Genomic DNA, 15,719 nt, shown 5'->3' on the forward strand with positions numbered 1-15,719 from the left:
GCCTTGGTGGCGCTTACAGACTTGTCCTGGGAATCATAGTTGGATATGTAGAATTCTTGACAAAGATTCACTGTCCCTTGGGATCACAACTTCTTTACCTAGAAGGTCACAGACCTTTTTACTTATCTGTTCTGTAATTTTTTCAACAGAGAACTGTTTTTTTCTCTCTTTAAAGATCCTTTCTTCATCTCTAATCCTGTGGTACCTTATCTTTCTTTCATGATTTCGCAAGAGATTTTTAAGTACTGGTGGAACTACAGGTCCCTCCAGTTTAACTGGGTGGAGATTTAAACCCACTCAGGCATTTGTTTGCTGTGTTACTTTCTGGGTTTGTTTTTTTTTCCCCCCTCTTTTGAGGAATAAATGACAAATATGGTTGTATGTATTTAATATGTACAACGTGATGATTCTGTATTTATACACATGCATACATGCATGTTGTTCAGTGATTACCAAGATCAAGGTAAGCAACCTATCCATCGCTTCATATAGTTCTTCTGTGTGTAGAGTTGTGGAAAAGAACATGATATCTACTCCCAGCAACTTAACAGTATGCAGTACAGTATTACTTTTTTATTTTTTTTAAAGATTTTATTTATTTATTTGACAGACAGAGATCACAAGTAGGCAGAGAGGCAGGCAGAGAGAGGAGGAAGCAGGCTCCCCAAGGAGCAGAGAGCCCGATGTGGGGCTCGATCCCAGGACCCCAGGATCATGACCTGAGCCGAAGGCAGAGGCTTTAACCCACTGAGCCACCCAGGCGCCCCAGTATTACTTTTTTTTTAAGATTTTTTTTTTTTTTTTGCCAGAGAGTGTGTACACAAGCAAGGATGAGCAGCAGGCAAAGAGAGAAGCAGGTTCCTTGCTGAGCAAGGAGCCAGATGTGGAACTGGATCCCAGGACCCTGGGATTATCACCTGAGCCAAAGACAGACAGACACTCAACCAAAAGGCATCCCCGCAGTACAGTATTATTAACTACACTTACCATGCTGTATGTTAGATCTTCACAATTTACTGTTCTTATAATTGAAACTTTGTACCCTTTAACCTACATGTCACCAACCCCCCAGAGGCTGGCAGTCACCATCCTATTTTCTATTTCTATGAAATCGGCCTTTTTTTTTTTTTTTCTTTTCTTTTTAAGGATTCCACGTGTAAATAATCCCATACATTATTTCATTTAGCATATTCCCTCCAGGTTTAACCCTGTTGTCATAAATGGTAGAATTTTCTTCGTTTTTTGTGAATGAATAGTATTTTGTGTGTGTGTGTGTGTGTGTGTGTGTGTGTGTGTGTGTATTTACACACCACATTTTATATCTCCATCTTTCAGAGTACATGTAAATGTTTTCATTTTCTTGGCTTTTGTGACTTATGCTGCAGTAAACACGGGAATACAGATATCTGATTGAAATACTGATTATCAGTCAACTAATTATTGAAAAGGGCAAGAAGAATACAGAATAGGGCGAGGACAATCTCTTTAATGAATGGTGTTAGGAAAACTGGATATGCACATGCTAAGGAATGAAACTGGATCCTTGCACCAATCAACAGAAATTAACTTGAAATGGATTAGACTTTAACCTAAGACCTAAAACTAAAACACAGGAAAATAGGGGAAAGCTTTTTGACACTGGTCAAAACACTGGTGATTTCTTGGTTTAGACACAAAAGCAAAAACAAATGGGACGGGGCGCCTGTGTGGCTCAGTGGGTTAAAGCTCTGCCTGGTCGGGCTCTCTGCTCAGCAGGGAGCTTGCTTCCTCCTCTTTCTCTCTTCTGCCTGCCTTTCTGCCTACTTGTGATCTCTGTCTGTCAAATAAATTTTTTTTTTAATCTTAATTTAAAAAAAAAATGGGACTACATCAAACTAAGGAGTTCTACCCAATAATGAAAGCAGTAAATTGAAAAGGCATCTTATAGAATGGGAAAAAATATTTGCAAATCATATCTGATAGCTCCTACAACTCAGTAGCAAAAAAAACAAACAAAAATTCAAATGAAAAATGGACAAGGACCTGAATAGACATTTTTCCTAAGAAGACATACAGATGGCCTACGGGTACATGAAACAAGCTCAACATCACTAATTATCAGGAAAATAACAATCAAAACCACAGTGAGATGCCACCTTACACCTGTTGGGATGACTGTTACCGTTACCAAAATGATAAGAGAGAACAAATGCTGGTGAGGATGTGGAAAAAAGGAAACACTTACACAACTGCTGATGGGAATGTAAAGTTGTATATAGCCATTACAGAACAGTCGGGCAGTTCCTCGGAAAAACTGAAACTAGAACTGTCCTGACCTAGCAGTCCCACTCCCCAGTTCATATCTGCTTACCTATTTTGAACTTCAGTTCTTGTGACCCTTCTTCTAATTCTGCCTTTCAGATTGTTGTCCAGTGTGCAAATTTACAAAAGAGGCACATTAGGAAGCAGAGTCTTGTTTTCCTCTTATCAGAAGGAATAATCAAGCATCTACCTCAAGCTTTGAGCCTGTCCTATCCTTCTTGTCCTCTGAACATAACGTGAAAGAATCTGCATATTACCCTTAGCATTTTCCCAAGACTTGGCTCTTTCAGGGTCATGCTTCATGTTAAACGTTGCATTGCACCACTTCTTATGTTTTGTTTATAATCCTCTCAAAAGGCTAGAGCTCTTAGTGTCTATGAAAATGCCTGGCACATGGTGAGCACTAAGGACATGTAAGTGGAATCTGCTTTACATTTGTTTGTGGGTTCGGTCCCTTTGTAAAACCTGTTAGACTTTGAGCTATGGCCAAGACTTTCTGGAGCCGTAGCCATGGCATCATACCAGTCTTTTCTCTAACTTTCATGGAGGATTTTCCATCATTTCTGTAACAGAAGACATTGTATGTCTCATGTTTAAAATAAAACCTTTAGGTAATAAGTTAATAAAACTGTGAGATTTAAAAAAACGGTTTTATTTTATGACCATGACACCAGTGTTTTTGTTTTCTTCATTAGCTACCTGCGAAATGTGTGGGATGGTTGGTGTGCGAGATGCTTTTTACTCCAAAACTAAGCGTTTCTGTAGCGTTTCATGTTCACGAAGCTATTCGTCAAACTCCAAGAAGGCAAGCATTTTGGCCAGACTTCAGGTAACGGTACAGAAACCTTCTTGTTCCTTATATCTGTTATTTCTATGGTTTTCACTGTTTACCTTTCATTTGATTGTGATTCACTGCACTCCACTCTACCCAGTTGGCCAGCTCCCACTTTATACCCCACTTTTTTTTTTTTTTAAAATATATGGTCCCCAGAGTTTGCTCAGTCCATAAAATGGAGCAGCTGTTATAAATAGACAAGGCACACTATCCAAAGTAAACTATGAACTGTTTCTATAAGTGAACGAAAAATATGTCTTCTTTTTCTGAATAAGCATAAATATAATAAACACCTTGTTATGTACAGGAACTGAAGCTTTTCTTCCCCCTGTTTTCTTTTGAGTTAATATCAAGGTAGAATCATTCAGTATTTGGGGAGAAATGATTTACCCTTTGGTATTATTTCTCCATCATCTTTGCGTTCTACTACAGATTGCAGCCTGTTTCATACCTTGAACAAATGTGTTTGGTTAATCCAACTAACCTTTGTGAGAACGTTCATGGTATAAAAAGAAATTCATCTTTCTTTAAATGTACAGCAATGCCTACAAAACGGAGATTTGACCATTTAACTAAGTTGTTACTATTATAGCATATAAACAATGTTTTTAAGGCACTTAATTGATTTCTGTAATATATTTTATTTTGATCACATTTTGCTTACTCTCCTTTAACTTAGCTGTGATCATTACATAGCACTGAAAGGATTATATAAATTCCCCAGATTAAGGAAATACATCACTTAGATGTATTTCTATATTTCAGATAGACATTACGTAAGATCCTGAGCAGTGGTCTGTACCCAAATGGATGGCAGTTTGTCACACTGTGAATTTGGCCCATGATCATTTTGTCATTGATCTTTTGCGTTAGCACTAAAGGTATAAACCTCAGTCACTTGCTCTTTAAACATTAAATTATCTTCTCTTACCATATAAATAGCAATGCTTGGCAACCTGCATGAGTGAATAACCACTGGTTTTATCTAGTATAAGAAGGAATCAAGTATCCACCACAGCCTATGTTTAACATCTTATGGGATATAATTTTTTATTAACATATTAATTTGCATATTGCTGTTTTAGTCTGTGCCAGCTCTGCTACCCATGTTAGATGTCTACATTGTAGCAGAACTCAAAAAAACATTTCTCATATTAAAATATCTTGTATGTTTCCTCTGCTTTAATAATTTTCTAAACCCTTGATGTTACTTAAGCAGAATGAGTAGTATGCAATCAGGTTAATTTTTTCGGTGGAGGGGGGTGGATGAGAAAGAATCCTATTTACTTAACTCTTCTTGTTTCAGGGTAAGCCTCCAACAAAGAAAGCGAAAGTTCTTCAGAAACAACCTTTAGTTGCTAAACTAGCCGCATATGCTCAGTATCAAGCTACCTTGCAAAATCAAGCAAAGACTAAAGCAGGTAATATCGGTGAATATAATAGAGGTGAAATATTTGATACTGATTCATTTAGTTTGAGTTAATGACATTTTAAGTTTGCATTTTTGTTAACTAAGCTATTTCTAGGCCCAGCTGGTATATTATGACATTAGGTTTCCTCATGGTTGTTTTGGTTTCAGTAAATTATTCTAGAAGAGAGTAGTTGTATTCCCAAGTTCACAGTGCTTGGGGCAATATCCTTAGCATTTTTTATTTGGCTTATTATTTTCTGTGTACAGGTTCTCTATGCTGTGGATGGTGGGGAGCGTTGAGGATATAAAAAGCAAAGAAATAAGACGTTTAGCAATATTTGCAGGGAGTGGGGAGAAGAGAATAGCAAGAAGATTGAGGAAAGCATCATTTCTTTTTTTTTTTTTTTTTTTTAAGATTTTATTTATTTATTTGACAGAGAGAGATCACAAGCAGGCAGAGAGGCAGGCAGAGAGAGAGGAGGAAGCAGGCTCCCTGCTGAGCAGAGAGCCCGATGCGGGGCTCGATCCCAGGACCCTGGGATCATGACCTGAGCCGAAGGCAGAGGCTTTAACCTACTGAGCCACCCAGGCGCCCCGAAAGCATCATTTCTAATAGAAGATTCTTGATAGGAGGGCGACGAGGTGGCTCAGGTTAAGCAACTGCCTTTGGCTCAGGTCATGATCCCGGAGTCCTGGGATCGAGTCCCATATCAGGCTCCAGCTCGATGGAGAGTCTGCTTGTCCCTCTGACCCGATCCCCTCTCGTGCTCTCTCTCACTGTCTCTCTCTCAAATAAATAAATAAAAATCTTAAAAAAAGAAGAAGAAGAAGATTCTTGACAGGAAAGTAGAGAAGTAGGGAGATGTAACAGGTAGTAAAGCAATGAAAAACCCTCCTAAAGGTATCTGTGGCAGATACCGGATAGAGATCTCATTGCGTTGCCCAGTAAAAGCTGCTTGGGAATAAAAACCCAAAAGCAGTCATGGCATTCTTTGAACACTTCTGCTCTCAGCTGTTCTTCCCCGCTGATTACTGAAGAGCTCTTTCTTCCTTCGCTTTCCAAACAGCTTATACTACGTATGGAAGACTTAAATTGCTTTTTGTTTGCAGGTATGATCTATGCAAAAGTTCATGTTTATTCAGAAAAGTTTATAAATCTTTACAGGAAAAAAAGAAAACTTTCTTTCAAGGTGATAAGTTAATTTTGTATCATTTCATATTGTCTTGTAAATAAAAGGTTTGAGAATTGTAATACATCTACATGTATTTTTTTTCCCCACAGCAGTATCCATGGAGGGCTTCAGCTGGGGTAACTACATCAATAGCAATAGCTTTATAGCAGCTCCTGTTACCTGCTTTAAACATGTGAGTATGGAATTTCTCACCTATTGAAATGCTTAGTCATTGTTTAAAGCCGAAGACACAATAACATCCGAAGTATCTTGTCTTTAGGAGGTCTTTTTTATTTTATACTTTGTCATAAAAATGTTACTTTTTATTATACTTATTAGTAATAAAAACAATTTCTAGAAGATGTGCAAATGTTCTTTAAAGAAGTTATCATTTGTGGGCAACCCTCTCAGGTCCCAGGACCTCCCTATTTGGGAGCTTTGTGCTATCACTTTGCTATTGCTCAATAAACCTTGCTTTCCTGCCCACCAAAAAGAATAAAATAAAAAGTAAATTACAACTTGAAATTACTCAAATAAAGAAAAGTACTAGTCTTATCTAATTTTCATATTAAGCTGAACCATACACAGTTGCTGCTTTTGTATGTCATGTGTATTGGCAGTGTCGTATGGCTCAGCGTAACACAAACCTCCATCGTGCATGTTACCTAAATCTTTGTGAGCTGACCTGATATTTCAGAAAAGGAAGGATCTTTCTTCCAGTTATGTTTTTGTCTCCAAAGGTAAAATCACAAAAACAGAGAAGGAACTGTTAGTAATATAGCATTGTGGGCTGAAATATGTGACACATACCAAAAAACCCTTTGCAGGATGTCCTTTTTGGCAAGTAGATTCTTATAGAGTATATGAAGTAATTCAGAATTAAGTTAAAAACATTATCAAAAGATAACTTTGTTCCTTTTGCTCCTCTTCCTTCTTGTTAAATGATCTGTGATTACTTCTCTCCAATTTTTTTTTACCTTACTACAAGTTTAATTTATATTTAAAGATTCTATCTGCTATTTAAAAAAAACAAAAAACAACAACAACTTTGCTACTATGTACAAAAAGAAAAGAGAATTTAGAAAATTAATGAATGAAATTTTGCTTACACTAAACATTTTCTTAAGTTAGGACTTCACTTTCAAATAACAGCATGTGGGCAAAACTGAGCTTGAATTCTTGCTGTGGAAACTCAAATGAATTTTAGTTCACGGCCAATACAGACTCTTGGTCAAGGCAGAGCATATGAAAGCTGTGGTAGAAATATAAACTAAAGCTGAGTCCTTAATTTGCTAGTTTTCTTTCCTGAAAGTACAGGTGTTCAGCCTTAGTTGGTGGTATAAGTGGGATCCTAGATAACTTTATCCAGTGCAAAGTAGGTGACATCCTTCACCGTAGGGTGGATAGTAGTGTCACGTTTGTGAAATAGATTAAATAAATATATAGCAACAGCAACAGAAAAGAACGGCAAAGCAGATCTTTCTCTTTCTCTCTACAGTTCTTTGTGCTTTTGAGAAACTCAAACTCAGCCTAAGTTCTCAATTACAATTTAACTCCTTCATCTCAGATACCTGGAAATTTGTTGTCTCTTCTGAGTAGCCTTTATCTCTTTTCCTGTCTTTAGTATTCTGGGGTTCGTTTATATTTTGATACCACAAACCATGTAAAGCTGTGTTATGTAAGTAGTTAAGGTATTTTTTTTAAAAAGCATTTCAAAATCCCAGAAGCACATTTTATTCATGTCCATGTCTATTAAAGTTCTTTGTAAGAAAAATCTCTACTATAATAATGAAACTGGTTTTGTTTTCAACTTGGCTTTTTTAAGATTAAAGCGTTCTATCATGTAGATTAAAGCAGCTAGCTAGCCTTATTGTATTATTAGCCTTATTGCATTATTGTGTGCACTCCCATTTCTCACTCAGGAGCAAAGCATCTGTCACCCAGTGTCTTCCTTCTCCACTCATCTTTCTTTACTGCCTTTTTCTCACTGAGTAGGAAAGCGACTGATAACGATAATTTCTTAGTTTATTTTAGTACAAATGAGTTTGCTTTGTTGCCTTAACCAGTATCTTCACTTGAATCCCTTTGGTTTTAGTCAGATCTCACGCTGCACTTGATTTTATCCCTCAGAGCTGGTTCTTCCCCCAGGTAGTTTTCTAGGCCTCCAAGGAGAGTTACTGGCTTTGGCTTTAGGAAGTCTGTTGTCAGGAGCTGCTGGGAGCGCAAGTCCCTGCCTTGTTTCGTCCATCTCCTAGTGTTCTAAGACTCAAACTGCCTGCCCTAAAACTGGTTGATCAGTAAGGCCAACTTCTTCTAAGTTCCACTTCTGCCTTGTCCCCAACTTGAGCACAGGTTGGGGCTCATTTCCTGCTCATAGGAGATTATTTTCCAAACATAATTTTAAGAAACATCCAGTGTGTAAGATGGAAGCAGAACTATTCTGATTGAACCAAAAATTGGGGCTGGGAGCAGTGTCCGAGCCCTGAGTTGAGTGCCTTGCTACTTTAAGATAACCCAACCTCTTCTGGAATAAGGATCATAGGGAAACAAACACTTTATATTTCCTGGCACTTAAGTGTGATTGTGATTAGTTTTAAAATCATAGGATTTCAGCAGTGGATCTCTTTTTTTCCACAGTCTATCGTTAAACTTCTGGGAATAAAGTTTCTACGAAGTATATCGTAGGACTGTGTCCTCTTTGATAGTTGCTGTAATTATTCACAGTGCCTCACTGAGTTACTCAGTTACAGCAATGTTGACATTTTTATAATTAGCAAAGGAAATTGAGCCTCAGCTGTTATTAAATATACCTGCTTCCAATCTGTGTATCATGATTGCCATGTACCTAGTAAAATCTTTCATCCTGTGTAGGTCGTAGTTTGGTAGTTTTGAGACTTTTTCTTTTTTCTGGTTTTTGATTTTTGGGGGTTTGTTTGTGTAAGCTTCAGAATTATTACTCTTTTCCCTAATAGACATAGTCAGGTTAAGAGGAAGCTGCACTGACTGCCCTGGCAAGGATGGGGTGGGGTGGCCAAAACCTTGGCCCCTGACCCTTGGCTTCCCCTTTTCTGGCGGTCTCAGGAGTTGGAAACCACGGAATTAGGTAATAACACTTTTAATTAATCATAAATCATGCGGTCACAAAACTGTAATATATCTTAAAAATCATCTAGTTCATCTAATCTGTCTCTTATTGTAAATGAAACTCTTGCTACTTTTTTCAGTAGCTGGATTATATTTCAGTTTTGGGCTTTGACCTTCTTTCCATAATTTAAATTTTTTTGTTTTGGGGTTTTTTTTTTTCATAGTTTTTAATTAAGCCTCTGTAGGGAAAACGTTCCTGTGCTTCTTTTACTCATACACTGCTACCACACAGTATTTCTGACACCAGATGTGTAGGTTTTCCATACATCAGGTAATTCTCCAACACCAGCTGGGTGTCTGACAAGTCAACTCGGTTCTGACACTGTCTACCTGGAGTTAATCATATTCCTCAGGTTAATCATATCCCTCAGTCCCACAAGACTAGCCCTGCTTCAGTTAACAATCTGAAGTCCCAGCTGTTACCTGTGCTTATGACCAACTGGCTGCAAATAAGGGTTCCCATGACCTGTTCCTTGAGTTCGGTAACTTGCTGGAATGGCTTACAGGGAAATGAATCCTTGCATTTGCCAGTTGATTATAAAGGGGATAACAGGTGAACAGCCAGATGAAAAGATACATGAGGCAAGGTTATGAGAAGGCACATGGAACTTCCCGCTCTCTCTGGGTTATGCCACTTCCTACCAGCCCCATGTAATCAGCAACCCAGAAGCTCTCTGGGCCCCATCTACAGATTCCCTCACTATCCAAATGTCCGCTGTAGACTACTCCACTTTTACAAAAGGCCTGCATTAGTACTTGCTGTCACCAACCAAAAGAAACCAGGAAAGGATTTTTGCTTTCAGGAAACAAAAAGCATTTCCTCACCTTATGCTGTTTTGGCTTACAAGAAGTTTAACAGTTATAGTTAAGATTGATTTTATCTACTTCCGGATGGCGGGGGAAGCCTCTATTTTAGGATTCTGATGAAGGCTTTCATTGTATAGGCAGGATCAGTCATGAGCTCAGTCTCCACACCCTTACCCTTTCCCAGGGGATGGGGACTGGGGCTGAGAGTTCTGAGCTTCTACTCATAGGCTCGTCTTCATGGTGACCAGTCCCATCCTGAGGCTATCTAAGAGCCCACCCAGAGTCTCCCCATTAGAACAAAAGGTGCTTCTATCACTTAAGAGATTACAAACCATTGAGGAGCTCTATGTCAGGACCCGGGTCAGAAACCAGTGTAAGAACAAAAGATGCTCTTAGTGCTCTTATCGCTTAGAAAATTACAAGGGTTTTAAAGGCTTTGTGCCAGGTACAGGAGCAGAGACTGATTATACACACACAGATACACATATATATGTATCTACATATATTTCTGTTTTTTTCAATATATATTTCCTGTTTTTTCACAGCCTCTAAAAGCAGTATCCATATCTATCCTAACTGTGGAAAAATCCACTATATTACTGCAGTACCAATGCCAGTTAGGTGTACGGTATACATTCATGAAATTCACAGGTGATTTTCTTCTAGTAATTTATGTTTGAACCCAAGAGAGCCGCCAGTTGATCAGTGTGTATGCAGAACATTGAATTTTAAAGCAATCTTAATTTTTTTTAAAGACTGTAGTCCTTTTTTTTAAGTTGTTTTTTTTTTTTTTTGGACAAAGGGATAGATAGTACATGTAGGGAGAGGGAGAGGGAGAAGCAGGCTTCCCCCTGAGCAGGGAGTCTGATGTGGGGCTTGCTCCGAGGACCCCAGGATCATGACCTGAGCATGCTACTTAACTGACTGAGCCACCCAATGACCTGAGCTGAAGGCAGCTACTTTTTTTTTTTTTTTTTTAAGAATTTATTTATTTGACAGAGAAAGATCACAAGTAGGCAGAGAGGCAGGCAGAGAGAGAGAGGAGGAAGCAGGCTCGAGCCTGATGTGGGACTCGATCCCAGGACCCTGAGATCATGACCCAAGCTGAAGGCAGAGGTTTAGCCCACTGAGCCACCCAGGCACCCCCATAAGAGTGTAGTCTTTTAAATTGAAGCAGTCCTTTTCCCATGACTCACCTTTTAAAGTTAAGTAAAACATTTCTCTCTAGACGTTACAGCACAAGCCAAATGTGCTATTATCAAGTGGATGTGAAACATATAAACCAAACCTTTAGTCATGTACTTACAGATTTGAAATTTCTTTCATTTGATACTGGACTGTATACTCTGGTGTCTTTGCTAAGACCAGAAATCATCTTTCTTTTTTCTCCCTTGATAATAGTTGTAGTTTTGTTAGTTTTTTTTAAAAAGGCCCTTTGTACACATGTATACTATAACTTTAAAGCTGACTTTAGGGGCACGTGGGTGGCTCAGTGGGTTAAGCCTCTGCCTTTGGCTCAGGTCATGATCCTTAGGGTCCTGGGATTGAGCCCAACATCAGGCTCTCTGCTTGGCGGAGAACCTGCATCCCCCCCTCTCTCTGTCTGCCTCTCTGCTTACTTGTGATCTCTCTGTCAAATAGATAAACAAAATCTTTAAAAAATAAAAAATTTGAAAATTTAAAAAAAATAAAGCTGACTTTACTGCCTCCACAAATATATCTGGTATCACTTACATGATACATTCTAATCCTCTCTTAAACACCTGAACTATAAGTCAGGTGTTTTGAGAAGGTAAGGTTATTTGCACTTCTTTGCAACACATATCACAAGTGTGTTTTGGATTTTAAGGTCAAAAACACAAGTACTTTTGTTTGTGTACATACAGTAACAGTAGTTTCTCTTTATAGTAAAACTTACGATCCATTTCTCAAGTATGTGTTTATTAGTAAAGTAATGCATTTCAAGTAAAATTATTTTTTTGGCTTTTTTCCCTTAGCCTAGATTACACATACACAGGACTCCATTAAAAGTTGAAGTACTCATGTCCTTTCTCACTGAAGTCAGAACCTCCAAGATGTCATCCTAGATTGCAGAATTTCTTTCTAATGGAAATAAAGCTTCAGGTAGTTCCTGGCACTCGTTAGTGCTCCAGCTGAATTAGCTGTCACGGGTCTCACCGTGCAGAGGAAAACAGTGGACTCTAGAATAAGAGAAATCACCTGTCATGTTTTTATGTTTTAAAGAAAGCCTAAATAGTCTAGGTTATTTTAACTTTAGTCTGTTTTCTAAAGTGGTTCTTGATTTGATCTCCTGATTGTTCAACAGTATTGACTTAATACATTGTTGTTGGTTTTTTTAATGGTGGGCTGTTTTACGCCTTTCAAATTAGTAGTCACTGCTTCCTATCCCTTTTTACACACACATAGCCTTCTCCCATTCTTAATCTTGCTTCCACCCCACGCATCCCGTTTTCCTTTCATGCTCTCCTCACACTCCCCCTCATCCTGCTGCCACCACCTCAAAAAGTAGATTTTGGTCTCAAATCAAAAGGTGAGTGGACTTTCCGGAGAAGGAACATTTTTTTTTTCCTATTTCAACCAACCAATTCCACTGAATAGCATTTAGGAGTTCTCCTTTCTGTCTAGTTAATTTCCTGTAATGTTTTCTTCCCTTTCTGGCCAAAAAGTATTTCATCTTTCTCTACTGGATGAACCTTAATATTCATATGCCTGTTAGTCTTTCATTGGTGGCTTTTTGTACAGTTGTCATACCATCGCTGGGTTAGATTCTTTCTTGGTTACCTCTGTGCAGCTTCAGGCCTAACTTCTGCCCACTTGTTGAAGATTTTGGGTGGTTATCAGAATAGGTTGGCAGTTCTGTGGAGGGAAATCTGTATTTCTGCCATGAGGCATCATGTGTACAGTGTATCAGCCCTCTGAGAGTCTAGCCATCTGGGCTGTTGGACTATCTGGGAATGTTGTTGAAGTGCAGGAAATAAGACTTCGACCCAGTTATTTTTTTATAGACGACAGTCAGGTGGAGGTGGTCATTCATTTGTGCTGGGGAGCCCTCAGTGTTTGGATCTGGCCATGTCCTGCAGGACCTGATGACAGCTTACCTTGCAGGGAAGGAGAGTCGCTCCCAGATAGCCCTCACGAGTGGCCCTGGAGCAGGAAGTGGTGAAGCAGATCTTCCTGATTTGGGAGGAGCCTGAGGTGGACCTCTCGTCCTGAGTCTGGAAGGTAAATTTGTTGTTACCTGTAAATTATGGTTCTGCTAGTTCATGCTATGCCAATCCAGACTTTCAGAGGTATCCCTCCTGCCAGCAAGAGAAGACAGATGACTTGGATGAAGATGGCTGTCAAGCCCTGGGTCATTTCGTCTTCCACAATTAAGAGTATTCATTTTAAACAAAAGGGCAGATATATCTGTGAAATTACCTTATTATTTCAACACATTGAGCACGTGCTGTTTAGAAACTATGGTGCTCTTTTTGGTTGTTTTTGTTTCTTCATTTTTTGTTTCTTAGAGTGAACCATATGGATTGGTTTAAGAGGGCCTAGCAGAACCACAACCTTACAGGCAAGAACAAATGTCACTTTCTGCTACTTTCTCCTATACCAATCCAGACTGTAGGGACAAAAACATAATATCCCCCAATAAAGTGAATATTATCCTTATTTTTTAATAAGCCTATTGACCCTTTATTTTCTTTAATAAAATGTGACTAAAAACTATTTTCTGCAAATAATTGTTAAGGCCCAAAAAAAAAAAAAAAAAAAGTTGGTGAAATTGTCCTATCTAGCTCTGAGAGGAGTGCTCTATGCCAAATTCACTTAGCAGTATGCCAACCTAACCTCCAATTTATCAGCATAACCAGGCTTCTTTCTTCTCGACAAAAAATAAACCCATTCCACAAGATTTGGCAGCCAAACAAAGAGGGGTGGATACCCTGCCTTATTGTAGCATAAATTCAGCTGCATCTGTCTGCTCTAATTGGTTCATCCTCACAGAAATGAAAACATGGTCTTTATGTTAATACATCTTAGCTTAGCCTACGTTATCTATCATCTTTCCAGCCTCTCCTTTTCTGATCCTGTCTGCTGGCAATAGGGATGGCCCTACAGTCTAGAGTGATATAGGGGGAGATAGCAGAACCTGAAGAGTCCAGTCTTTCAATTCAAAAAGAGCATAAAGGGTTAGTCATAACAGATGTATTGTTTTTTTGCAGAGTTCAGGGAGATAGTTACGTGGACCCTTCCAGAATCACAAATATTTGAGATAGGCCGCTGTCTCTAAGTACTTTGTTGCTTGTGCTACTTAAAGTAATAGCCATAATTTGATTCTGTCTTTGGTGCCCAGATGTACTCTAGTTCAGGATTATTTGACCTTTTCTTCCTCTCCTTCAGAAATGTCATGAACTGTTGAGAGGATAGGGGTTGAGTACTATTTTAGGCTAACCCTTCTGTTGGGTTGGCATCCACCGAAGTATGAGAAGCCTTGCATGGAAGACATTTACCCAATGTTCAAATTGGCTAGATCGTGTAACTCCTAGATGTCTTTGTTTGGTCATCTTTGAGCTCTGAAGCTGTTTTGTCTTTTCCTGATTTGTTCATATGATCAGGTCTTTGATATCCTTTTCTCTATGTTCAAGGTTCTAAATTATTTTTAATGAGGAGCTGATTGTCAGAGCCACAGAGACTGTTTAGTATTACCAGCATTCCTAAATTCACTTACTTGATTTAATTAACCGTTGCCTAAACTTCATATAATTATAAATGGCCTCAAGTTTTAAGGATCAAAATGTAATGGAAATTGTAATTTGGGCATGTTAGACTTGGGAAAATCTCTTCATGATACTCATTTAATCAGTTTTCTGAGTCCGCATCCTAACAAGTAGTGTGGAGGCTAGTGATTATCAGTTCTAACATTGAATGTTTCCTCTTTGTTTGTAAGTAATAAATTATGTAACAGTTTGCCCCATGATATGCATCTCCAGAAACTCTTCAACTCCACTTTTTTAATAACTTTAGCTGGTGCTTTTGCCACATGTCCACTTTAACAGACTGTATTTCTGTTTTATGAATTTATCTTAATTTGAAAATACGGATAACTAAGTTTTGTTTCTCCTGTTACTGGAAACCCCATTGCTGATTGGAAGTATTTTTCTTTCTGCTCTTTGGACAGACCCTTTAAAATTAGAGGTTAAGGTAAAGTGCATTCATTAAGCATATATTTTAAAAGTGATAAGTTTCTCTGCTTTGTCCTGTGAAATCTATTGAGTTTGTGATAGCTTTAACAAAAATTGCTGCTCGGGTCTTGTATTAGGACAGTATTGAATTTCAAAGCTGGCATGGATCTATTCTAATATATTTGAAATTCTGTTCATTTTAAGCTTGTCCCTCACACTGGCTTTTTCCAAATAGAATTCTGTGAAAAGGGAAATAACAACTCTATTTTTAGAGAAAAATGAATGAGTTAAATGGCATTTTTAATTTAATATTTCTGTTACTGATGGGAATGCTGATTTTACAAAATGTGTTTTGGGCTTTATGTTAATAAGATGATAACTTAATGATTTTTATATGACAGGCACCTATGGGGACCTGCTGGGGTGATATCTCAGAAAATGTGAGAGTAGAAGTTCCCAATACAGACTGCAGCCTACCTACCAAAGTCTTCTGGATTGCTGGAATTGTAAAATTAGCAGGTGAAAGCACACGTAATAATTTACCAGAAAATGCCAGTTATGTTTTTATTAACTTGTAAGAAAGCATATTTGTAAATTTCACAAATATTGCCAAGTAAATAAGAAATGTAGTAATAGGGTAGAGGGTAGCAATTTTTTTTTTTTTTTTAAATAAAAAACTGAACAGTAAATAATTTTAGTTTTGGCAGTACAAGCTCTGTCATGGTTCCTCAGCTTGACATCATATCACGAAAGCAGCCATGGCAAGACATAAATGAATAGGCGTGGCTGTGTGCTAGTGACAACTTTATTTACAAGCACTGAAGTTTCAGTTTTATATATGACTGTCATATGTCATG

General features: G+C 38.2%; 1 protein-coding gene across 15 annotated transcripts in view; it reads left to right on the top strand.

Annotated features, from left to right (window-relative positions):
• Positions 1–15,719, top strand: part of MBTD1 (mbt domain containing 1) — a 68,074-nt gene that overhangs the window by 30,484 nt on the left and 21,871 nt on the right. For 10 of the 15 annotated variants that reach the window (XR_004280913.1, XM_032322935.1, XM_032322936.1 and 7 more), the window contains 4 exons: positions 2,997–3,136; positions 4,443–4,557; positions 5,830–5,912; positions 15,264–15,381. Coding sequence is in view for 14 of the 15 variants with exons in the window: in XM_032322935.1 (XP_032178826.1) it covers positions 2,997–3,136; positions 4,443–4,557; positions 5,830–5,912; positions 15,264–15,381 (456 nt within the window). In the remaining variant the exon portion in view is untranslated. Of the gene's footprint in view, positions 1–2,996; positions 3,137–3,901; positions 4,018–4,442; positions 4,558–5,829; positions 5,913–12,796; positions 12,914–15,263; positions 15,382–15,719 lie in introns of those variants that run through there. The other 5 variants (XM_032322932.1, XM_032322940.1, XM_032322944.1 and 2 more) reach the window with 4 other exon arrangements.

Source organism: Mustela erminea, chromosome 18 (assembly GCF_009829155.1).
Source record: "Mustela erminea isolate mMusErm1 chromosome 18, mMusErm1.Pri, whole genome shotgun sequence".
NCBI classification, from domain to species: Eukaryota; Metazoa; Chordata; class Mammalia; order Carnivora; family Mustelidae; genus Mustela; species Mustela erminea.